Source organism: Dama dama, chromosome 14, assembly GCF_033118175.1.
Source record: "Dama dama isolate Ldn47 chromosome 14, ASM3311817v1, whole genome shotgun sequence".
Taxonomy (NCBI): Eukaryota; Metazoa; Chordata; class Mammalia; order Artiodactyla; family Cervidae; genus Dama; species Dama dama.
Genome location: NC_083694.1, coordinates 67,597,780 through 67,623,674, shown reverse-complemented (window position 1 = coordinate 67,623,674; position 25,895 = coordinate 67,597,780). Strand labels below are relative to the sequence as shown.

The window sequence follows — 25,895 nt, the reverse complement described above, 5'->3', positions numbered from 1 at the left end:
TTGTTTGTACTTTGGCCATGTGGTACGTGTAGCATGTGGCATGGTTCCCTGACCAGGTACTGGAACCCAGATCTCTGCAATAAAAGTGCTTAATTTAATCCTAACACTAGACCACCAGGGAACCCCCTAATTCTGTATTAACTAACTTACTCTTCACACCTAACCCATAAAGCATTATTATGCTACCCAATTTGGGGAATAAGGAAACCGAGATGAGAAATTGAGAGGTTGAGTAGCTTGTCTGAGTCCACCAATTTAGATAAGAGTTAGAACTTGGAACTAGACGGATTGGCTTTAGAGGCTAGGCTCTTAGCCACCAGGTTACATTGCAAAGTCACTAAACACTGAGAAAAATCAGTCCTGCCTTCCGAGATCAGTTGGCCAGTGCCCTATGTTACTCTTATCAGGGAACATGTTCACTTTGTAACCAGCATGTTTATCTTTCCAGAATTTGCTGCATCTTTCCTTGAGTATTCTTTTTATTTATTAGTGTAGTGTTGAAATTATAAACAGTTTCCTTTCACCTCAAATAACTGTTTAACAGTTGATGCCAAAAATGCAGTAGATATTATACCAAACATAAAATCGAAGTGTCCCAAATCTGTATCTAACAGACATAAAATAGCCTCTTTTTTTGCTTCACAGAGTTACTTTTCACTTCAAACTACTTAGATTTGTTTTTATTTTAGTAATTCCTTTCCAATTGTGCCAGCAACACTAGAGTACACCAAATCAATGCGTTTATAACTACAGCTATCAAAAACCTATCTTTCAAGAACATAAAATACAGGAATTGGGCAAATTGGGGTTTACAAAATTTGCTTCTTTTCTGGACAATTCTGCCTCAAAACAGTGTCAGAAACCTGAAATTAATACTGTACAGTTTCATTCTGAAAATAGCCACTTAAAAAAAAAAAGAAAGATTTTCCCCAATTTAAGGAACGTTTTCCTGGTCTTCAGTCTTTTAGATAACTCAACTCTAGACTGGAGTCAAGAGGTCCCATCTAATCCAGTCATTTTACAGACAAGGAAATGGAAATTATAGAGAAATGACATGACTTGCCCAGGTCACTGGGCTAACTCACAGCTCACAGGGGAACCCAGGCTCTACCACACCTGGCAGAGCTGTCCTTCACCCACCCCCCACTCTGTTCCGGCAAGCCTCCCAGGAGTGCATTCGAGACGCTGTCACACCTGTCACTGCGTACATCTGGGCTGCATCTAAAGCACATCACGCACATTGGACACGGTGGATTTACACACATTTTATGACAACGCCCAGGCCACGGGCAGAAGTGCTGCGCTGGGACAACGGCTCATGAAGCCAAGAGATCTTAGAGGGACCCGAGTTACCTGCCAGTTTCACCAGCTCCACACACTGCCCCCCCCCCCACACACACACATTACACATACACACACATCCCGTAAATTCATTTTTTCCTTTAAACTCTACCCCTCCTTTAAGCCAACGTCAACTTTAAAGAGAAAAAGGCAAAACGAGCAAAGAAATTGAGAGATTTATTTTAAAAGAAAACTTCCAGGAATGTGCCCTGCACTTCATCTTGGGAGCAGCTTCCGGCCCAAGTGCCTGTATCAGCAGTGTCTGCAATCCTGTGATCCCTGATGTCTAGAAATCATCATCCCAAAGCACTGAACGATCCCAAGTCAGGAAGGAACAGTTAAATGACATCCAGGACACCATGCTCAGATAAGAAAGTCTATAATTATTACTTTTATAATGGTTTTCAACCAGTATTGAAACAGAAAAAAAGGGGTTTTCTGGCCTAACCAGAAAACATCTATTCCCTGAGCATTCCAAGTCATTGAGGTTGTATTATAAAGAGACTGCTGTTTCTAGACGATCAAGTCTAGCATTACCTAACTTGCCAAGAAGAACTTAAACCAATCAAAGGAAAGGATCTGCCCTCCTAACTTAAAATATTAAGATACTAAATGTGGGTGATTTTTTCACTCTAAGAAACAAACAAGCAAAAAGTCTGTATTATATATAATCACACACATATTGGAAAAAACATTATTAATTTCCAATCTTTCTATGTAATTGTTAGCTGTTGTTTGGGTCAATTAAATACTAAAACAATAAATTAAGATTGCTTTAGCAGGGAAAAGAAAGGTAAATAGTTGAAATAATATGGCAGGATGTTTCAATTCTGCCAGACCAGTCACTCTCAGAACCCACAAGATCAGATGTTTCAGGGGACACTTTCAACTGCAACCAAATATAGGAGGACTCTGTTTCTATACCCTGGGTAAACCCAGCACCTACTGATCAGAACTAGGATTTCCCAAGGCCCAGCTCAGAATTAGAGGTCTATGTCAGGCAGCAAGTGATGTATTTTGGTAGAAAAGCAATCAAATTTACTAATTCAATGATCCCAATATGTGACTTTTCCTGAAAGAAAAAGAAAAGGCTCAGCCACAATAAAAGCAACAATAGCAAAACAACAAAAGTGTTAAAGATGAAATGAAGGGCTTGGTGGGAGAAGAAGTCAGGAAAAAATAAAAATCTTTCTGGTTAGGACCCCAATTATTTCTCAAACTAAATTTTTAAGAAAAAAAAAAAGTTTTTTTCCCCCAGAATGTCACATTACAGAAACCGATGAATAAATGGATTCCGCATTCTAACATCTGTATCTTAATCCATAAGAAAAAGCAAACTATCTCTGCCCAACGGACCCGTCCCTGGGAAGCCCGCAGTGCGTCGGCGGCGTGGCTAAAACCGCGTGTAGGCATTTCGCTGCTGTTGCTGCTGCAGCGGCTGCTGGGCCTGCTGCTGCTGCAGGCGGATCTGCTGGGAGTAAGGGTCCTCCAGGGATTTCACGAATATGGTAGTTCGGGGACCAGTCTTCCACACGATACCGTTGGCATCTCTCACCGAAGACTCCACCGTAATGTTGTGCGTACCAAGGATGGCGAAGTTCAACAGAAATTGAGTACTGAAGTAATCGTTATGTGGCTCAACTCTCTGCTCCATCTCATTGGTCATATTGTCAATGGGGATCTGGAATGACAGAACCGTTAAATGACAGCAAGAGCTGACATTACAGAGGGGCATGCTGTGAGCCAGCCTTGTGGTAACACAGTACTGTTTAGTCCTTGCAAACAACCAAGAGGCAGGTACTAAAACTATCCTTGCTTCCTGAACGAGGAAACTGAGGCAGGGAGGTTGAGTAACTTCTCCAAGGTCACACAGCTAATGAGTGGGGCAGCTGGCATCTGAACCCAAGCACGGTGACTCCGGGGCCTCCTCACTGTCCTTGAGTAGGAGGAGCTGCCTCTACCTACCTTCTCACGCTGGCCTGTCTGTTTTGTGAAGGAGTTCAGAACATGCCACCCCAAGTAGGTTGCTGAGGCAGAGTTAAGGGCACTTGAAAAACAACAGATACAGAAAGGGCTTTCTGACCTGCCCCACACACTTCTTTTTTTAACCTAAAACACATATCAAATTCTCCATGAGAAAGGTAACCTCCCTGCACGAGGAACAGAAGATGATCCTTAGCACCAGAGCCTGGGAATCGACACTGAAGCAGAGCTGTGCAAACCAACCTCTGAAGAGAACCCTCACCTTCCACTGGCCTCCCTGCACCATCCCAAGAAATCTCCTAGCCTTACAGTCTCTTTAACTTACTGTCTCTAGCCTCAAAACCCTCTGTCTTGTCATTTTGTCAAAAATATACTGTTTCTGTGTCTAACGAAAGGCATTTAAGTTTTCTGTCCTGGTCACTTCTTTGGGTCTTTATTCTTCTGTGAAGACTCCCATATATGTGTAAAATGCTAATAAAACTGGCATGCTTTTCTCCTGTTAATCTGCCTTCATGTCAGTTCAATCTTAGGCCCAGCTGGAGACCCTGAAGGTAAAAGAGAAAGTTCTCTTCCCCATACACGTGCTAGATTAACCCCAACCCAATTTCCATCTTTCTTTACCCTGTGAAGAGATAGTCTAAAGAAAGAGGATGCAGCCATCTGTTTCAGGGAGTTTAAAATCTAGAAGACAGAAGAACAACATAATGCTGAGTAAATATATAGTTTCCCCCCAAATCCTAGCTGGTAGTGATTCTTCCCTCCTTCAACAAATTGACTTTTTTTTTCAAGATTTTTTTTTTTTTTTTGGGTGTGGACCATTGTTAAAGTCTTTAATTCTTTACAATATTGCTTCTGTTTTATGTTTTGGTTTTTTGGCCCTAAGATATATGAGATCTTAGCTCCCTGACTAGGGATCGAACCTGCACCCCCTGCTTCAGAAGGTGAAGTCTTAACCACTGGACTCCCAGGGAAGTCCCAAGAAATCAGTGTCTTGTTCAGACTGTCAGTATATTATGAAACACACTGATTATTATATTATGAACACATTGGTCCACTTATTTAGTTAGATATTCAAATCTCTGTCCTTCACAGAACAGAACACCAACTGTGGATGTACCCTTATCTGCATCCAAGATGAAGTATGTCAAGAGTGACATTAAATCTAAGAAGGCATATGGAGGTAATCAGAATGAATATTTGACCTGATTGCTCTATGTTTCTGTGTGTTTCTGTTGTATGATTAATTATATAAATGTGCCCTGAAGCTTTGGGTCTCTGTAGGCAGTTATTATGAGATCAGTTTTCCAAAGACACTAATGTTACATTAGTGAAATGAAGTTGCCAACCAATTCAAGATCTTAGAGTTATCTGTAAGTCCTTTTTTGTTTTTTATTTGCACATTCAAATTCTGTAAGATGTTTATTTCCCTAAAGAATATGCCCACCAAACAACAACTTCCTTAAAAGGACCAGAAATAGGCCTAGGAGGCAACCTGATCCCTCTAAATGGATGATGCATTTTAAGCTGCAAACTCACTACAAGTAACATTACAAAGCAATCATGTACCACCTGGCTTGTTAATATCAGCTTCTTGACTTTCAGCAATGTCTCTTGAGAGGAAAGTCAACAATGAAAAGACACCTTGATTTAAATGTATGTTTTTCTAAAAACAGAAATCACCACTGTTCTTTCAAACTCAAAATGAGCAGAGAGTTGCAGACAGGGATAAGATAACCATGTAAATTCTCGTTATGATCTTCTGTGAGTGACAACAGAGACCACTGCAACATAAGAAAATTGTACTAAAAACACAATAAATGATTTTTTCCTTACTCACCACGTATCTACTGAGTGGCCACATAAGGTGCCATGCTTTACGCCATGGAAGTCAAAAGAGAGGGAGGGAATGAAGATGGAGCCTTCTCAGGGTGGGCACAGAGGCCCCCGGAAAGAGAGAGTCACCGAAGTAAGGAAAGTAGTGATGGCTTACACCAGACCTTCCCTTGGCTGTTTAGCCTGAAACCACCAAAGGGAATAAAATGCTCTCATTTTATATCTTTACTGATACCCCATTTTCCTTGCTCTGGACCTCAGTTCACAGATGCCGACAAATAAACTGAGACATCACCAATTTGGGCCTTTAAACAACTCTGTTCATACAACTGTGCACTTGTTCCCTTGTTCCGTTTATGATGAAAATCTCCAAGCAACTGGAAAGAGATGTCTATAAAGACAGAACATTTTACATTTGGAACGTTGGTGTCTCATGGGCACAGATTCAGAATCTTAGCTTTGACTAACAAAATAAGCATGATTTTGGCTAATCTACCTCATGATTTCTCAAAGCAGCACATTCCTAGGTCTAAATCCTTAACAAGAGGTTTTACTTCATCTGATCATTGTGTATCAATATAGTAGATTTTTTTTTTTTGAACATGCTAAAATTTACTTAAAGGAAAAATAAACAGATGTATTCTTTTGGGGTCAGAGGGTTAGGGAGAAGTTATTCCCCACTCCTGATGCTTCCGTCCATGTGGAGGGACCTTTCATTAGATGAACAGTACCTGTCTCTAGGGGAGAAGGTGAATCCTACTGATTGGTAGGTTGTCGGGTGGGGGTTGGACTTGGGGTGCCAAGCACCTTCTTCCTCCCTTCTCCTTTGGGCTTCAGGGTACTGCTCCTCCCAGTCTGAAAGGGGCAGGCTCTTGTGTGTACTGGCGGAGGCTGGTGGGAGAACTCAGTTCAGAGCTACAAGGCTAGGTAGTCCTTGCTGCCAGGAACCTGAGCTAGGTTCCCCCAGCTCTAACAGGGGTGACACTCCACTGCATGGATGCTTTGTCTGTCAACCGGTTCAGGCAGGGAAAAGAGAAGTGTTACTGATCAGCCCCCTCACACCGCAATACGTGCTTTGAACTTATGTCCATCTGTGTCCTTTGCGAGGTGTAAGTACTGTCTGCTTAGCCATGGAAAATGTCCATCAGTGAGCTGACAAAACCCGAATCACAACTCTGCCTCTTCTCTACATTACCTTGTAGTCCTGTCCAGATTTACTTTGCAGTGTGGAGGACACGTTCAGACAGACGGACTGAATTCTGCGGAACAGTCCCGGTTTAGACCCGTGCTGGACCACCCCCTCCACCTTCAGCGCCAGCTGCTGGTTATTCTGGACTGCGATGGGCTCTGCAGGGTTCCGGGGGGACGGTGATAGGGCAAGCTGGAAAACCAACACCAAAATGAACGCTCACAACCAAAAGCAAGCTTCCTTCCAGCAAACACGCCTGTGCTATTCGCTGATCACAGATTAAAACGATAGGTGCACACAGAGACACACATCCCCTGTTGATGACCTGACTGTGCGGGGACAACCAGATATGTGTGCCTTTAAAGTCTACAGTTCCTTATCCCCAGTGCCTCTTTTACAAGACCAGTGCTCTAACCCCTGAGCTATGGAGCCAAAGCGCCCCAGTGCCTCTTTTAAAATACCCATTTTTGTTTGTTTGTTTACTTGAATTTACCCCCAACAGAGGGGAACAGAGGATTACAGAACAGTAAGGGCCCTTCTATCCCAATTTCTGAGGTGGGGCACTTCTTTGACAATGAACCAACTCCAGCAGGGAAATGCACTATGGAAATTTTCATGTCCAGCTGCTGTCTCTTTGGCCTTAGGTACTTTTAAATAGACTAAATTCAAATGCAGATGACTCCAAAATTCTAGGATTACATACACCACCAAGTCACCATGGTATAAAAGTCAATTTCCATTAAAAAAAGCCAATGAAATTTTTTTTAAGCCAAAGACATTTTTAACCTCACTAGTTTTTCTTTCAAAAACATATTAAGAATCTTAAATACACTTTAATTACAGAAAGCTCAAATTTTACTTAAATAAACCGAGGGAAGAAATTGGGTCTTTTTGATAATGTTGTTGAGCCACTAAACTAATTAACCCTGGAGACATGGTGCCTTTAGGACTTCTTATCTAGATAATCAAAATTTCCTTATTATTCATTCCTTATGTCGTTCTGAAATGGAATGCTCTATCAGCTGCAGTCAAAAACATTCAAACGGATGCAGAAGTGCACTGAAGACATTTACTGGTACAGATAATCCAGGGAATCTCTTAGAAGCGACAATTCCCCTCTTTCCCAACAATTTCATCCTTTGAATCAAAACAGCTTTTAAATGTTGAGTGGCTTAAATACTTTAAAATACTAACTCTACTCACTGACTAGCTCCTCAAAACTTGTTATTCACAGACAAAAGTGCTCTGGAGGTGGGGCTGGTAATGTTTCACTGGACCTGACTCATTCTAAGTTGGGTCTGAACAGGCTGATTAGACATGGATTCAGCTCGAGATCCTGTGCGCTACTGTGATGAATCCCACTCGAATCATTCCTGAAGGCAGGTTAGAACTCCGGGCACCCAGATGCCTGTCACACTGCACTGGGTGCTGTCAGGGAAGAAAGGAGCAGAGGTTTAACTCCTAAAGCAGTTGGTGAAGGAAAGGCTTACAACTGAAGAGTATAAGTCTCATCTAAACCAAAGGTAAGGTCCCGAAACAGAGCTCTGCCCCCTGTAATCTTCAGAAGAAGGTATGAAACTACATTAAACCTGACTGTTCTTCCTATATTACCTTGATGCTGGTAGACTGAAGTTTCTGGAAAAAATATCTCTGAAATGAAAGAGGAACTTTCAGCAAAGAAATGATGGCATTGCAGAGGCATGCTGTATGCTGGGGGGAAAAAAAAGAAAAATGAAGCGAAAATAAATTTCCAAATTTCATCAACAAATAGTTACTTTCAGGAAGAAGTTTAAAAACTTCAAATGTTCAGAAGATTATGACAAAAGTACACACCAGCCATGTTAACAGACATAACAGTTAGAAACTCATACATCTGTCAAATCACTCTTGCCGAGGTCAGAGATTTATAGCCCTTGGGCCCACCTCCACAGGTATGTTAGTTGCAGGTAACTATCAACGTGCCAGTCTGGAGATGTGATATGATAATCACATATGGTTAGTAAACTGGTAGGAGGACTAGTCCACCACCAATACTCTCTTCAATGCAAACCCAATACTTTTTTAGCCTTTGGATTTTTCTGACATTTCTGTGGCACCTGACAACGGTCCTCTTCCGTGAAATGACCCTTCATGACCCCTGCCCTCGCTTTTTCTGCCCGCTCCCTTCTCCCATCTTCTTTCCTAAGACTCTCTTCCTTTGCTTGTTCCTTCAGTGTTGACACTTCGGTCCTTTTGTCTCCTCGGTCCAATTGTTCTTCACAGGCAATTTTCTTCACTCCCAGGACATGAAGAATCTCTACGTCATGACAACTTCCATGCATCGCAGTCTACCTCCTTCTGACACCAGATCTATTATCCAACTGTCAAGGTCTGACAGGTTTAAAAACAAAACCTTCACCTCTCCCACTGTCCCTCTGTATTCTGTCTCAGGAAAGTGTCGACCACTTGTGCACCTGGTCACCTAAGCTGGAAACCCAGAGGTCGTGTCTGCATCCTCTCACATCTGATTTAAAGTAAACACAAAAACAAAACCAAGCCTTGAAAATATTACACCTAAATAATCTTTATGTAGCTGTTCTTCTCATTCTTACTCCCATTTCATCAGTTTGGCCCTTACCTTGGATTACTGCAAAAGTCTTGTAACCACTCTTCTAATTTCATGCCCTCCAGGCCATGACCTGTTCTGTTTCTATAGAGCTATAATGTACAATCTTAGCTTAACCACTTCTCTTCCACCCCCATTTAAAATTCCTAAAGAGTGCCCCCACTGCCTATGGGATAAGGCCCAAACTCCTTAAGACTGTGTTCAAAGCCTTTTGTCATCTGGTCTCTGGCCACCTCTCTAGTCCCAAGCCTGGACATTATACTGCAGCAGTAACACTCTGTCCCCAGGAGACATCATGCTATTTTCTGCCTCTGCTTTAGAACATATTGTTTTCTGCCTCGAATTCTCTATACTTCCTTGTCTGTCTGGAAAACCTTCATGCAAGTACGTCTTCTCTCTGACTCGCACCCTCACCTGTTTTCCTCACCCTTCAACGTGAATTACTTTCTTTTTTGTGCTACAACTCTGCTTTGCACAGAGCTCTATCACTGCACATGAACTGTATTTGCTTACAGAATCTTTCTTTCTTATCAGACTATGGACAACTTGAGGGACGACCCTCTTTGTCATTTTTCTATTCCTAGGATTCAATAAACACTCGTTGAATTGAATTTTGGGTTCAGAAAGTACCAAATCTATAAAACACAATTTGGAAAGGGAATCAAGATTTAGTAACCACTCCTTTTATGCCGGGCCAGACAATGTGCTAGGCATTAGGCATGATCTCACTTAAACTTCACAAAAACTCTATGAGGTAGATATTTTCCCACATCATAGAAAAGGATATTAGAAATCTGCCCCAAATCATGACCTGCTGATTGGCAGTGGTAGAACTTGACCTGAGGGGGTCTTCTCTTATATTGCATACCTACTGAGCAGAAAACTCCAATTTCTTCCATTATATTCAGTGGATTCAAATGTATCAAACTCAAGTTACTGTTTGGCATTTATTTAACTTCTTAGGGTGGAGCTTAGAGGAAATACGAAAATATTTTAACCAATGTCTCACACAAATATGTCTATTTCCTAAAGATAATCTTTACGACCTTCCTTAGCAACCAATTTCAGTATCAAACAGCTAACTATGTCATTTCAATTCAGCAAGTACGTATTGACAATCTAACGTGGAAAGCAGTGTGTAAAGGAAAGTATCTAACTTTGATATCTAATCTGACTCTTTTAATGACACATCCTATAATTTCATCTAAAACACTTGATAAATGATGAGTTCAGAATGAGGAGAGCAGGAGACACAAGAGAGCTACAGGGAATATCAGCATCCAGTGTGTGGGGCAAGGGACACCCTTCAAGGTGTAAAGTTCAAAGACAGTGCTACGGACTGAGTGTGCTGTTGTGTCCAGACCCACATGCTAAAGCCCTAACTCCCAATGTGTTGATATTTGGAGGTGGGCCTTTGGGAGGTCATTAAGTTTCGATGAGGACATGAGGGTGGGGCCCCGTGATGGGAGAAAAGAAAAAGAGATCAGAGCTTCCTCTCCCTCCAATTCCTGAGGACACAGTGAGAAAGCAGCTGGGAGGCTAGCAAGAGAGCCCTACCACGAAACAAGCCGGTTGGCACCCTGATTCTGGACTTCTCAACCTCCAGAACTGTGAGAGAATGGCTGTTGCTTAAGTTACTATGTCTGTTTTTTTTTTTTTTTTTTATAGGAACCTGAGTTGAATATGACACTGGAGAAATGCCCAGACAGGGAGGAGGAAATCTGGGTGAGAGTGTCAAGTGTCTTCTGTGGCTGGAAAGTCAGGGGATAAAGAGCAGGTGCTCAACAGAACCAAAGGCACCAGAGACTCAGCAGGCTAAGTGCACAGGTATACTAAGATGGCCAGGTAAAATAAAGGACAGCACTGGCGTTGCCTGGCAGGAACTGATTTACTGACAGTCCGACAATAAGCCCAGTTCCTTCTGTTTGAATTGGCCAGTGGTTTTTAACCCTCGTGTAGTGACAGAATCACCTGGGAGCTTTTAATAATACTAATGTCTGGGCCTCGCAGAGATTCAAAGATAACTGGTTTGTGGTGGGGCCTGGCTATTGATGTATTTTTAAAAAAGCTTCCAAAGTGATTCTGGAGTGTACCCAAGATTGAGAACAATTGAAATCTCAGTTGAACAGCTTAAAAAAGGGGAAAAATAGTTTTATCAGCATTCTGGCAAGCAGATTTGACATGCTAGTGTGACTACGTAGCCACTACCAGCTATGGTAAGTAGTGGCTTTCACGGACTACCATTTCATCCTCACAACCACCATGATGCAAGTACTGTACTAACCCTGTTACAAAACAGGCACAGGGAGGTTAATATGCTGAAGTCACAACACAGTAAGTGCCAGAGACAGACAAAAACTCACTTCCACACAATAAAACCTCAATAAAACAAATGCAACTTGCCATGTAAGAAACAGGGGTATATTTCCGATTGAGTGATTCCACCTCCTCCAAGACGTGATTATATACAGACATCATTCTTCTCTCATATTCACTATCAGCATGAGCTGCTCCTGTAGACCCATATTCCTGGAAACTGAAGTCAAAAATTAGGATCAATTCATCAACCAAAACAGTAATTTAATGTCAAAATGTGTCAGGTACTTTCTACACACTCTCATTTAATCTTTAAAATAACGAAGTAGACACTGTTATTTCCGTTTCACAGATGAGAAAACTGAGGCTTGGAGACATTAAGTAATTTGCCTCCAGTCACATTAAGTGACAAGCTGGAATGCAAATCCAGACCTGATTTCAAACTACACAAGTCTTAATCACTTTGGTTGTTAACTAGATGAAAAATGTTTAATTAAAAATTGTTCCTGCCATGAGGTGAAAGAGACACAAGACATCTAAAAAGGTAACTATCAATAGAGCCAGCAGACAAGGGCCAAATAACCAATAAAGATATGCAAGTCATCAGGTTATGGAAGGAGTTGAGGAATGTCATAGAAGATATCAGTCCTGGACAAATCACTACACAAGTAGCAAGGATAAGATGTGAAGAGATGAAAAGTATGGAGGGCATTCACAGCTGGGAAAATGGCATGAATCCAAAGCAAGCAGGTGAAATGCACAACAATGGTCAGCAGAGAGCTACCAGATGGAACATGCTGGAAAACGTTTTACTCAGATTTCTTCAATGTTCCCTCTACTGCCTCAAACCCAAAGATATTTTTGGAAGTATTTCTAAATGGAAAGAGGTGGCAAAACTGCATTCTAACTAAACTTCAATAGGGCTATTGGAAAATGCAATATAGATAACTACGTTGAGTTAATACTATTCTTATCACTCCCTTATTATCCTTTTAATGCCTACTACGCACAAGGTACTTCAGCTAGGTACTTTTATAGAGGTTTTCATTTAACTGACACAACTACTCTCAAGAGACAGGTATCATCACTTACCTATCGTTTATGCATAAGAGGCTCAGGGAGACGAAATTACATGTCTATATTCATACAGCTAGGAGTGAGTGATAAGGGATTTACTCACTCCTAGCTGTAAGCGCATGAGCATCTGGCTGGCTCCTAAGCTTTGTTCCCTACTCTGTACTACATCTTAAGCTGCATTAAGACAAGAACCAAACCTCATTTATATGATGGACTTTACGGAAAACTACACCACACAATAAAGCATGAAGATTTTAAAGTCTTTGACAAAGTGACCTAATAAAAGGGTATACAACCAGAATACATTTTTCCATCTTCTACAAAAGGAGTATTTCTTTACTTAAAAATAAATTTTACTGAGATATGTTACAAAATCACAAAAACGCACCCTTCCTAGTCAAATCCCTACTTTTGGCCCCCAGCAACCACTGCAGATGGTGACTGCAGCCATGAAATTAAAAGACGCTTGCTCCTTGGAAGGAAAGTTATGACCAACCTAGACAGCATGTTAAAAAGTAGAGACATTACTTTGCTGACAAAGGTCCGTCTAGTCAAAGCTATGGTTTTTCCAGTGGTCATGTATGGATGTGAGAGTTGGGCCATAAAGAAAATGCATGCCAAAAAAAAAAAAAAAAAAAGAAAATGCATGCCAAAGAATTGATGCTTTTGAACTGCGGTGTTGGAAAAGACTCTTGAGAGTCCCTTGGACTGCAAGGAGATCAAACCAGTAAATCCTTAAGGAAATCAGTCCTGAAAGTTCATTGGAAGGACTGATGCTGAAGCTGAAGCTCCAATACTTTGGCCACCTGATGTGAAGAACTGACTCATTGGAAAACACCCTGATGTTGGGAAAGATTGAAGGCAGGAGGAGAAAGGGGACGACAGAGGATGAGATGGTTGGAAGGCATCACCAACTCAATGGACATGAGTCTGAGCAAGCTCTGGGAGTTGGTGATGGACAGGGAGGCCTGGTGTGCTGCAGTCCATGGGGTCGCAAAGAGTCGGACATGACTGAGCGACTGAACTGACTGAATATTCCACTGTATGGATATACTACAATTTATTTGCTCACTTGTCTGTTGACATATTTGGCTCCTTCCAATTTTTGTTGTTATAAATAAAGCTGCTAAGAAAATTTGTGTATAGGTCTCTGTAAAAATACGTTTTTATTTCTCCTGAGTGAGTAAGCAGGCATGAACTGGTGGTCATATGGTAACTGCCAAACAGTTTTCAGAGTAGCTGAATCATTTTGTAGTCCCAACTGTATGAATTCAAGCTCTTCCACAAGTAATTAATACTTGGCATTGTAGGGCTTTTTAACTTTAGCTATTCTTTCTGGTGGGTGTTAGTTTACCTCGCTGTGATTTTAATCTGCATTTTCCTGATATTTAATGATACTAAGCATCTTTTCATGTGCTGATTGGACATTAATATGTCTTCTGTTTTGAAGTGTCTCTTCAAATCTCTTGTCAAGGGCTTCTCTGGTGGCCCAGGGGTAAAGTATCCACCTGCCAATGCAGGAGATACAGCTTTGATCCCTGATCCAGGAAGATTCCAGAGGCCGTGGAGCAACCAAGCCCATGCCCCACAGTTACTGAGCCTGTGCTCTAGAGCCCAGGAGCTGCAACTACTGAAGGCCGAGCACCCTACAGCCTGTGCTCTGCAATAAGATAAGCCTCCTCAGTGAGAAGCCCACACCCCACACCTAGTGAGGAGCCCTGCTTGACCCAACTGGAGAAAAGCCTGAGCAGCAACAAGAACCTAGCACAGGTAAATAAAGAAACAAAATCTAAAAAAAAAAGTAGCTTGTCAATTCTTAAAAATTGGGTTATCTTGAGTTGTATGGTTTCCTTAATATTCTGAACACAAGAACTTTGACAGAGTATGTTTGAGAGTATTTTCACCCTGCAACCTATCTTTTCATTCTCTGAATGGCATCTTTCAAAGAGCAGAAGTTTAAATTTTTAAATCCAATTAAACAAATTTTTCTCGATGGTAACTGCTGTTTGTGCCCTTGCTGACCTCAAGGTCATGGAGATTTTCTCTCACGCAGTATTCTAAAAAGTTTGGAATGAATCAGATAAGTGGGAAAAAAACAGCCAAGTGGCTTAGTCTGAGAGTAGATGGACTTCAAAACAGAAGGCCAGGATTCTGATGCTGCCTAGGAAAAAAAATGGTTAAGTCAGTGCTTTAGGATAGAGAAATTTAAAATGCTTTGTTTAAATAGCCAAGACATGGAAACAATCTAAATGTCTATGGACAGAGGACTGGATAAAGATGCGGTACGTGTATACAATGGAATACTACTCAGCCATTAAACAGAATGAAATCATGCCATGTGCAGCAACATGGTGGACCTGAAGAGTGTCATACGGAGTGAAATGAGTCAGGCAGAGGAGAATTATCGTATGACATCCCTTATATGTGGAATCTAAAAAGAAATGATACAAATGAACTTACAAAACAGAAAGAGACTCACAGACTTAGAAAACAAACTTATGGCTGCCGGGGGCAGGGCTGGGAAGGCAGAGTTAGGGAGCTTGGGAAGGTCATGTACACACTGCTGTCTTCAAAATGGATAACCAACAAAGACCTACTGCATAGCACATGGAATTCCACTCAGTGTTATGTGCCAGCCTGAATGGAAGCGGGGTTTGGGGGAGGATGGATACATGTATAGCTGAGTCCCTTCGCTGTTCACCTGAAGCTACCACATTGTTCACTGGCTATACCCCAATACAAAATAAAAAGTTCAAGTTTGAACAATAAATAAATGAGTATTATAATAGACATCCTTTCATAAAAAAATAATAATTAAAAAAATAGAATGCTTTGTTGATAATATTCTGAGAAGCAGGGGACATGGGTTCGATCCCTGCTTGGGGAACTAAGAGCCCACATGCCACAGAGCAACTCAGCCTGCACATCACAACTACTGAGCCTGCGAGCTCCAGAGCCCGTGTGCCACAACGAGAGACGCGCAAGGGCCGCAACCACTGAGCCCGCATGCCACAACCAGAGTCCGGGCACCACAACACAAGATCCCAGAGGATGCAACAAAGATACTGCACGCTACAATGAAGGACCGAAGGCCAAATAAATCATAAATATTTTTTAAAAAATGAAAGCCTTAAAAAAAAAAAAAAAAAAAACAGTACCTTGCTGATTCTGGGTCCAAAATGAGGGCTTCAATTGCATGAGATATCAGTAAACAGCTCTGCTGCTGTCTGAATTATGTTAAGGTTATATGTTGTACATGATAATAGAGAAATGTACTACAGACTTTACATTTCAATATTAAACAAGGCAAGATGAAAATCACCATATTCTTGGTGAAGGTAACTATGTTATTAATTCAAATAGTCTGTGATGGTTTTGTTTTTTTCCTTTTAAGGGATATATGTTGTCTGTAATAGTCCCAGGAAGGATGCGTCAGAGGTTCATGTTGCAAAGAGGAACCTAAGCAACAGGCTCTGTGATTCACTCACAAAAGCTCTTTATCTTAGATATAGCTGTTTCACTGATAAAAGTTAAAAACCACCACCACAATAAGGGTCTGCAGAGTGGTTACCCTGGAGATTCCTAGACTGGAGCTCAAGGGATCTGTTAACCCTCCTGAAATGGTATGCAAACTTTGGGGGGGTTTGTGCATATATGCATTTTTTAGGGGAGAGAGTCCATAGCATTCATTAGGTTTTCCGTCAGGTAAGCCAAATTACCAGAAATTATTGATTTATAGGTCCTACAACTAAAAAGCAATTTATCTCTTTCCTCTTTTCAAAAAGGATCTGAGGCTGCTAATAAAAAAATATGGAGAACTAAAGATGGCTTAGGGAACAAAAGTGATGACTGAAACAACTGAATATATCGTAAGGTGATGGAATCTAGGATTGTTAGCTGTGAAGAAAAGAAGGTGAGGCAAGAGTGAAAATGGCTCTCTGGTGGAAAAATATTTTGTAACTCAAGTGAGCACAAAGACCTCAACACTGATCAGACCTCGGTTTTGGATGCTCTTCTCAAGAGGGAGAAAGACCACCCACCATTGAGTCACCACCTTTTAAAAAGCTTGGTTGAAAAAGAAAAGTATAATTATACTGCTCATACTGGATTTCAAAAAAAAACCATTACTTACAGTAAATTTGTGGGCTTCCCTGGTGGCTCAACTAGTAAAGAGTCCGCCTGCAATGCAGGAGGCCTGGGTTCGATCCCCGGGTTGGGAAGATCCCCTGGAGAAGGGAACGGCCACCCACTCCAGTATTCTGGCCTGGAGAATTCCACGGACTATACAGTCCATGGGGTTGCAAAGAGTCGGACATGACTGAGTGACTTTCACATAGGAAATCTGTAGGGTTATCTAACATATATTTTAGTTAAGCATATCTGAAGTATTTACTCTACATTTAAAAGAATACTTTCAAAAGAAATAAAAGAATACTTCCGATGAACAAGAAATATCAGGCAAGTTTAGGATACAGTTCTACGTTCCTCAAAGTTGCCGAATCAGCATCAAAAGATGCCTGATAAAGATCCCCATATCGGGAAGCAAGGCTTCGGAATTCTTCCATGGACAGCTTCATCTATAAGGAAGGAAAAGTATCAATTATGATAAATAAACAAACATGCTATCATTATTGTGTAAATAACACAAAAACTGAAACCTAAGAAAAAAATTCTCAATCAAAAAATGCAAAAAATACTTTCACTCTTTTTCATTTTCAATTCACTCAGTTTTATAAACTGTTGAGAATTAACAAAGGGCAAATGAAACCACAAATGGGCATAAGATTATAATAATTTACATACCATGTATAGAAACAAAAACTATTGCATTTTTAGCTTCTTCAAAGTTCTACTAAAATAAATAATAGCTATGACCATCCTGAAGTTTCTTTAAAATGTATGTCCTTTCTCTTTATATATAGCATGGAGTGAGGTATCATCAATCATTTTGTCATTTTAATAAGCTTTCATAGCTTGTGTTTTGCAAGGCAGATGAGTTTAGAAGCATTTGCTGTTGCTGATAAGTCAAACCACTGATTTCTAAATTTCAGAATTTTTTTATCTCACAACTAACCTCAAAAACCTCTAAAGTGTAAATAAAAACTGCACTGAAAATAAAGTTAAGGCATGCCTGATTGGAGATGCGACCACACCGCTGAAGGTCATTCCCTAAGGTCATGGCAATTGTCGTGGCGATTGCAGGTGGGGGGCTCGTCTTGAGGCTATTACAAGTACAGATAAGTTGAGAGAAGGCTTGTAGAAGGTCAATCCTGAGCTTTACAAATTCACACTGAAAACTTAAAGGATTCAGTGGTGTACTGGCAGCCTGGGGAATGAAAAAAAAAAAAGATATTTAAGACGAAGTAAACATAAAAGGAAGATGGTGAAGGGCAAAGTATTTGTCATAGTCTGTGCAAAAGACCAACAGTTCTAACAGTGATGGTTAAACACCTATAACGAGAGGACATAATATAGAAAGGAAGACATTGCTATTACCGGCAACTCTGAAAATCTAGGTTCCATCAACACTGAGGATCCTTCCTTCCTACATTTGCAAAGACCTTACAACACATGGATCAGCTAGACTGTCAGCAGTAAGATACCATATAAAGGATGCTTCATGGACATTACCCTTCTCCCCAGATTCCCTCATTGTATTCCTACCTTTCCAACCTGAAATTTTCATGCTGGAATCATTAGTAGAACTTTTAAAAGGTGGGAGTGGGGAGAAAAGGAAGGCAAGGGCAGGAGAAATATACTGTTAGACAGTCACTGCTTAAAAAGCATGTTGCTGGTACAGCTGAGGCAAGGCACAGCCAGATTATGAGGGGCCTGCAAGCTACAGGCAAAGCTCTGGATTACATTTTAAACATAGTAAAAAGGCAGTTTCAACAACAACAAACAAAGCATGTTGCCTCATGGCTGCTTTCTTCCATGACTAGTCCAGGTTCACTTTATTTTACTTATTTATTAATTTTTAAAAATTTATTTCTTTCTGGCTGCATTGGGTCTTCGTTGCTGCACATGGGCTTTCTCTAACATGTGGCGAGCAGGGGCTACTCTCTAGTTGTGGTGCTCGAGTTTCTCACTGGGGGCTTCCGTTGCAGAGGTCGGGTTCTAGGGCTCATAGGCTTCAATAGTTGCAGCTCATGGGCTCCAGAGCTCTGGCTCAGGAGTTGTGGTGCACAGACTTAGTTGCCTCGTGGCATGTGGGACCTTCCCAGACCAAGGACCAAACCTGGTCCCCTGCATTGGCAGGTAGATTCTTAACCACTGGACCACAAGAAAGTCTCAAGCCCAGATTAATTTTAAAAAGAATTTCTCATTAGACATTTAGAATGCACAGGGAGGCCACCAAGGAACAGGTTATATATAACACACAAGTTTCAATGAGAATGGAGAAGAGTCAGGGGTAAGTCTTGAACAGCAAAGAGCAGCACCAGCTAGGCAAAGGAGGCAGAGAATGTAAATCAAGTCAGTGTAGACAGAGAACTAAGACAACCTTTAACTGCTTATCAACTGCGCTAGGGGAGAACCTAGCACGGTGTGTTCAACAAAAGGCATATTAAAAAATACATTAATTTAACAACAAAGAAAGTACAATGAAATTAATTTTCTTCTCTGACATGACTCACTTAAAACCTGCAGATGCTGTTTCTTAGTATCTCATACTATTCTTGTACCGGAGAGCCTGCTTAATTCTGGAACTTTAAATTTTCAATTCTGGAACCTTAAGGTATGTGACTTGAGGTTCCAGAATTAAGTTGTAATATTATACATCTGGCCAAGTATCACATATTGACCTCTGTGAGGTTCTCTCTAGTTTGAAGTGTCAAATGGTTAAGTTTTATTACTTGGCAGCATTTGTATTTTACTCTAGGAAATAGCCACTTCCTATATCCTTTATGACAATATACACTTGTTATAGTATCCCTCTTAACTGCAAAGCTACATCTATATAAAATTATATAAGCTAGAGGTAATAACTGTAATCAATGTATCAAATTCTGTGCTTTTCAAACTTTTGGGATGTTTTGTTCTAACTGTGAAACAGTACAGATTTGGATGTAAAAGAGACTATTTCAATTGTTTTTAATTTCTTGGAGATCTGATTTGTTTTTACAGGAAGATAAATTCCCGTTTCCTCTGCCTCTTATGTTCCTACTTGCTATTTTTAATTTACTGCTTTTCAGTAACTTTAGAAGGGTCAGAGATACAAGTAGGTGTATATGATACTGTTATATACAGTGCAGACCATCTTATCAGGCAAAAAAAAAAAATTGCAACATTGTCCTAGCATTCATTATAAAACTGAGAGCAAAGAAAGATGTAGTTATAATGAGAAAGATTTACTGTTAGCCTGGATTTATTTCTGACTAACAAGAAATATTTGATTGATGACATAAGATAGCAGCTTTGAAAGTTATTGTGCATCTTAGACTGTGGTATACTGAAGGAAAAATACGCTAGATATAGTATGCATGTTCAAAAACAATACAGAAAGGCTAAACTTGTGCTAGAGGTCAAAGACTTTAAAAAGGTAGTGTCATCCACGAAAGATAGAAAAACATAAAAGTAAAATTTAGACTATGGCACAATGAACAATGCCAATGAGAAATAAAAGGAATATTATTTACTTTTCTTTATGCTGGGGCTAAAGCTTAAATAGAAGTGGGTTCTAAAGTCAGCAGGTAAAGCAAAAATTGTATATAATCACAATTATTCTTGAAAATTCCTCAAGAAAGAATCACCTCTAGTAAATTTAACATAGGTGAAAATACAGCAAACTCAAGAGGTCTCCTCTACTGCTCACTCTGGGGTACAAGCTAATTGAGAAAAACTGCCCACTATTTAAACTGCTATTTTGCTTCCCCATTATTGAAATAGCTATTTTTTCCTTCATTCTTGTTTTTTGCTCTCTTGACTGTTTTTAAAAAAACCTAAGTGCTACTGCTGAGACACTTCAACCATGTCCAACTCTGTGAGACCCCATGGACTGTAGCCCACCAGGCTCCTCCATCTGTGGGATTCTGCAGGCAAGAATACTGAAGTGGGTTGGCACTTCTTTCTCAAAAAAAAAAAAAAAAAAAAGAAAGCCTGAACGTAAGAGTTAAATCTTGTTAAACACACATATAATACTGCTTCACAGAATTTCTGCCTTGTGGTTCATATCCTCATTTCTACATGGATCAGCTAAAAAAAAAACTCCCAATGTGGCTGAAAGTAAAGCTACTTGATAAACTCAGTTTAAAATATTTATATACACTGTGATAAAGAACACGGAACAACCAAGAGTGAACCACAGTGTAAATGATGGACTTAAAGCCCCTAGTAGCCACTATCCTACTTTCTTTTTTTTAACTTTTAGTATTTTATTCATTTTTCATAGTTTTATAGTATTAGTAAAAATAATGGTCATTATAAATAAGTATAAAATGGAAGTTGATGACAAAATAACCCCAGGTCTTCCTTGACTCCCACCCCCCCCAAAAAAAACTAGCTGCTGCCGCTGCTACTAAGTCACTTCAGTCGTGTCTGACTCTGTGCAATCCCATAGACGGCAGCCCACCAGGCTCCGCCGTCCTGGGGATTCTCAGGCAAGAACACTGGAGTGGGTTGCCATTTCCTTCTCCAATGCATGAAAGTGAAAAGTGAAAGTGAAGTCTCTCAGTCTTGTCCAACTCTTAGGGACCCCATGGACTGCAGCCTACCAGGCTCCTCCGTCCATGGGATTTTCCAGGCAAGAGTACTGGAGTGGGGTGCCATTGCCTTCTCCGCTAGTATATGGCAAATATCCTTTTCACATGTTACCTCTAGGCATATAGTCACTTTGTGGTGGTGGATGGTTTAGTCGCTAAATCGTGTCTGACTGTTGCAACCCCATGGACAGTAGCCTGCCAGGATTCTCTGTCCATGGGGTTTTCCAGGCAAGATTACTGGAATGGGTTGCCATTTCCTTCTCCATCTATTTCTGTTTCTATGAATCTGACCACTTTCAGTTAAGTGGAATCACAATATTTGTCTTCTTGGGACTGTATTTCACTTAATACAAGCTCAGTTTTTGAAAGAATAGGCCAAGCTTAAGGCAATGCTAGACTAAATAGTCTTAAACCAGCCCATCTGTTAAGAACAAATGGAAAAATGAATAAAATGTTATAAACATCTATCTGAAAACACTGAATAGCTATAAGCAACAAGAAACCGAAATCACGGAGAGGTGGGCAATTCAAGGAGGTAAGACTGACATTTGGTGACATCTGCTACCAGGAGTCAGAGAAGCTGAACAGAGCTTTCATCAATCTCACAAAACTAAGAAGAGGGCTGTAGAAAACATTTCAGGCTTTTGTCTGTAACTTCAAAGAGCTATACTCTAGGAGTCAGGAGAACCAAAAATAGACTGATTCTTCCAAGGACTGAAGCTTAGCTTTGAATCAGCTCAATCCTTGGTTGGATTAAGTAACTTGCCCATAGCCTAACTCTCCTCCAAAAGCAAAGATAATATAATTAGTATAATTTTCACACACACTGTCCAAAACTAAATTAAAAATAACTGAGCATGCAACAAAGACAAAATTCCTCAAACCAAGAGGGAGAAAAGTGTCAAAGACACAAACTGTAATATATTCAGATAATGGACATATATGAATTTCAAGATAACTATAATTAGCATATTAAAGAATTTCAACGACAAGACAGAGGATCCTAAACAAGAACTACAAAATATAAAATAATCAAATGGAAATTTTCAAACTGGAAAAACACAATAAATGAAATTAAGAACTTAATGAATGAGTTCAATATATCAATTAGACACAATGTAAGTGAGAATTATGGGAATGGAAGACAGACCAGAAGAAAATACTGAGCTAAGTATGGAGAGATTAAAAAAAGTAGAATATACAGAAGAGAATGAAGAGATACATGAGACCTGGAAAAGGAATTAACAAGTGTCAGGAAGCATTTAACAAAAGGCTTCCTGTGTGCTGTTTTGGATCTGTCAGGAACCCTCTGGCCCTTACTGACTCCTGAATATTCAGGAATTAAGAAGAGAGGCACGCCTTTCCCGGGGCTGAGGAATCCAGGCATTTCTCATTACAGTGATAAGTACCCTCTTCCTTATTATGAGCCAAATGGTAAAAGGTGATTATTTGCAACTCTTTGATAGGGATCATCTTATGTTTTGTAAGTCTGGAATTTTAATCTTTGTCTTTGCTGAGAATAACTACCTTGTAAGGTAGTATATATGCCCACGCCATGTTGATTAAAAACACCTTTGCTCCATCAGAGCTTTGGTCCCCGTGTCTTTCTTTCTTTCTATTCCTTCTTTTTGTCTTTCTCTCTCTCTCTATTTCTGGCTAATTCCTTGGAGCGTGGAGGCCTGCTGAGCTCCCTTTCTTGCCCAGGCTTCTAAGACTCTCTCGAGAAGGCGCCTGGTGCCTACGTGCAGCAGCGCGAGCCCTAAGAACAGGGCTCTATTGGCTTTCCGCGTAAACCAAGGGATATCAGCCTCTTTCTCTCTCTTACTCTCGGAACCACCAGGTTCCGGTCCATTAAAGGACCAACAAGCGCTATCAGCCTCTTTCTCTCTCTTACTTTCTTATCGTCGACTCTGGACCACCAGGTTCCGGTCCATTGAAGGACCAACAAGTGGCGCACGAACAGGGACTCCGGTACACGTAGCTTCGGACGGAGTGACCCCCAGGGCCTATTGAGGCCCGTAAGTATTAAGACATGGGTCAATCGGCTGGAAAGCCCCCTCACTTCTCTACTTTACCCCCTGCACAACAGAGGCTCTCTGAATTGCTAGCTTTGCATTCGCAAGTCTCTGAAGCTGAAGGTTTCTCCGCCTTTCCAGTTTTAAGAAATGCTGACGCTCAAGGGCAGATAATACCTCAATATGAAGGTATTAACTTTTTTCACATGCAACAAATGAAAAAGGCTGTAACTATGTATGGCCCACATTCGCCTTTTACTAGAGAGATTCTAAATGCTCTGGCATCTAATATTGGAAACTTTATTCCCTATGATTGGCAAATTTTAATAAAAGCTCTCCTTAAACCAGGAGAGTACCTTCAATGGACAATGTGGTTTCAAGACATAGCCAGAGATCATACTAACAGAAATGTTTGAGCTAGCGCTCCCCAAAACCAAATTACTTTTGAAATGTTAACTAGCACCGGACAATTTGACACTATAGAAGCTCAAATACGATGTCCTCCTTTGTTGTATGATCAATTAAAAACAGTGGCCCTTGAAGCTTGGGATTGAATTACTCCTCAAGGAGAACCTACAGGTAGCTACACTAAAATATTGCAGGGACCTAATGAAAAGTATGCCGATTTCTTAGCTAGATTAGAAACTGCTATTTCTCGTACAGTAATTGGAGAAGAAGCTAAAAAGCAACTAGAGAAATTACTTGCTTATGAAAATGCAAATCAAGAATGTCAAAGGGCTATAGCCCCAATTCGTGATACAGGGACAATTTTTGATTACTTGAAGGCTTGTTGCAATATAGAATCAGAAACTCAAAAGATGCAAATGCTAGCTGAAACAATGGTTGCTGCCTTAAAAATAGGAAAATAATAGATGTTTTTTACATGTAGAGATAAAAACCGTTAAAAAAAAAAAAGACTGCCCTTAAAAAGTCAAAAAGATTAAAAAAAAAAAAAAAACCTCCAAAAATCTGCCCTTGCTGCCGTAAAAAAATGCATTAGGCCAAAGAGTGTAAATCTAAATTTGATATTAAAGAAAAACCTATTCCAAAAAACTCCAAGCAGGAGACCTCCCGGGTCCCCTTCAACAAAAACCAGGGGCAAATTCCATCTTTTCCCTCAAACCCTCAAAATCCGGCAGTGTTGTCCTCGATATACCAGCCCTAAACTCCTTTACCCTCAAGAAGTCCACTCTAGAATACCTACTAGACTTTTTGGGCCCCTGCCCCCAAACCTTCAGTCTTTTACTTGGCCGATCTAGTTTGACTTAACAGGCAGGAAGGCCAGGGCTCTCCAAATGGAAGAAATAGGCTGCAAGTGCCAGACATTTTTCTCTCTCTTAAGCGGCAGGAGGAAACAAACCAGCGATATTTTTTCTTCTCTATACAAATTTAAAAGGAAGTTTCTCTTAAAATACTGTGCTGCCATAATGACACCTGGTTTCACTTGAAGTCAACTATTCTCAAACCCTGAGTTAACCAATGCATTTTTCTTATGGAAATATTTGTCTTAAGCTATGTTAATGTGCTATACATTTACCCCAGACTCTGTCTTCAAGTTGGTTCTGCCTAAGACTCAGAACAGACTTGACAAACCGGTATGTTTTACTCATGCAAATGTTCTCTTAGGCTATGTTAATGAAACTGCATTTGCTTAGAAACCTGACTTTCTTCAAGATTCATGCCAATCATTCTGTGGCCCGAGACAACTCACCTGGTGCTAAGGTTATCTCAAAGTGCATGCTGTGGGTGAGGGGCCTGGTGCTATTCTCTTCAGTTTTGAGACATTTCCTTTCTCTAATTAACAGACTGCTGGTAGTTATATGACACCTGGCTAAAGACTAGCAGGGGGGCACTCTTTCCGCCCCCTTTTGATGCCTATCTCAGAGGCTTTCTCTATCTCCTTTATACTTTAATAAAACTTTATTACAAATAAGTCTCAATTTGAGAACACATTATAAACTTATACTGATTTCCAAATAGCTTTTCTGGAATATTTTGGAGAAATTTCATTTCATTATCCTTCTGGTAAGCTGCAGAATTTCTTCAAAAATACTGAATTTATTATTTCTCACATTATCAGCCTACAGCCTATACCACAAGCTGAGGTTTTTTATATAAATGAGACTAAAAACGCCAAAGCTTCTTTCTGGTCTCTTAAAGAATACAAAGTCTTTTACACTAAATTCCATTCTGCTCAACAAAATTAATTATATGCTCTTATTCAAGTTATTTGCCTATATCCTTACCCCATTAATATAGTCTCTGATTCTAAATATTCAGTTTTTGTATTAAAAGATACAGAAACCTCCACCATAAACTCCTAGTTCTATTGAAACAGACACTGGCCCTGCCTATATTTCTAGATACTTTAAACAATTTTTACCATCTTTTTCTATTAAACATATTACAGGTATTCCTTATAATCCACAGGCACCAAAAAAAAAAAAAAAAAAAAAAATAACCCACAGGCACAAGGCATAGTCAAACGAACACATCACACACTAAAGTTACAAAAAAAAAATTAAAAAAGGGGGAATACACAGGAATACTACTATGTATACTGTGAATACTACTTATCTAAAGCAGACTTTACTAGATTCCAACATAAGATATTTTCTAAACTAATAATTATTGTTAATACAGCTCTATTTGTTTTAAAAATTTTAAACCTACCACAGGGAAATATATTAACAAGAGAAGAAAGACATTTCAAGGAATTGAAGGACACTTCTCTTCCTTTGCCCATTTGGGACCAAGATGGGTTCAATAAACAATAGAAATTTGAGAAATTAATCTTACGGGGAAAGGGATATGCTTGTATTTCCCCAGGTGGATCC

At 40.1% G+C, this 25,895-nt stretch overlaps 1 protein-coding gene across 5 annotated transcripts in view; it reads right to left on the bottom strand.

Annotated features, from left to right (window-relative positions):
* Positions 1–1,505: 1,505 nt before the first annotated feature.
* Positions 1,506–25,895, bottom strand: part of INTS7 (integrator complex subunit 7) — an 86,241-nt gene continuing 61,851 nt past the window's right edge. For 3 of the 5 annotated variants that reach the window (XM_061161003.1, XM_061161004.1, XM_061161005.1), the window contains 7 exons: positions 17,476–17,670; positions 16,818–16,921; positions 15,503–15,571; positions 11,355–11,487; positions 7,958–8,056; positions 6,353–6,538; positions 1,506–3,022 (listed from right to left, as the gene is read on the bottom strand). In XM_061161003.1, coding sequence (XP_061016986.1) covers positions 2,735–3,022; positions 6,353–6,538; positions 7,958–8,056; positions 11,355–11,487; positions 15,503–15,571; positions 16,818–16,921; positions 17,476–17,670 — 1,074 coding nt within the window. In that variant the 3' untranslated portion in view covers positions 1,506–2,734. The other 2 variants (XM_061161006.1, XM_061161008.1) reach the window with 2 other exon arrangements.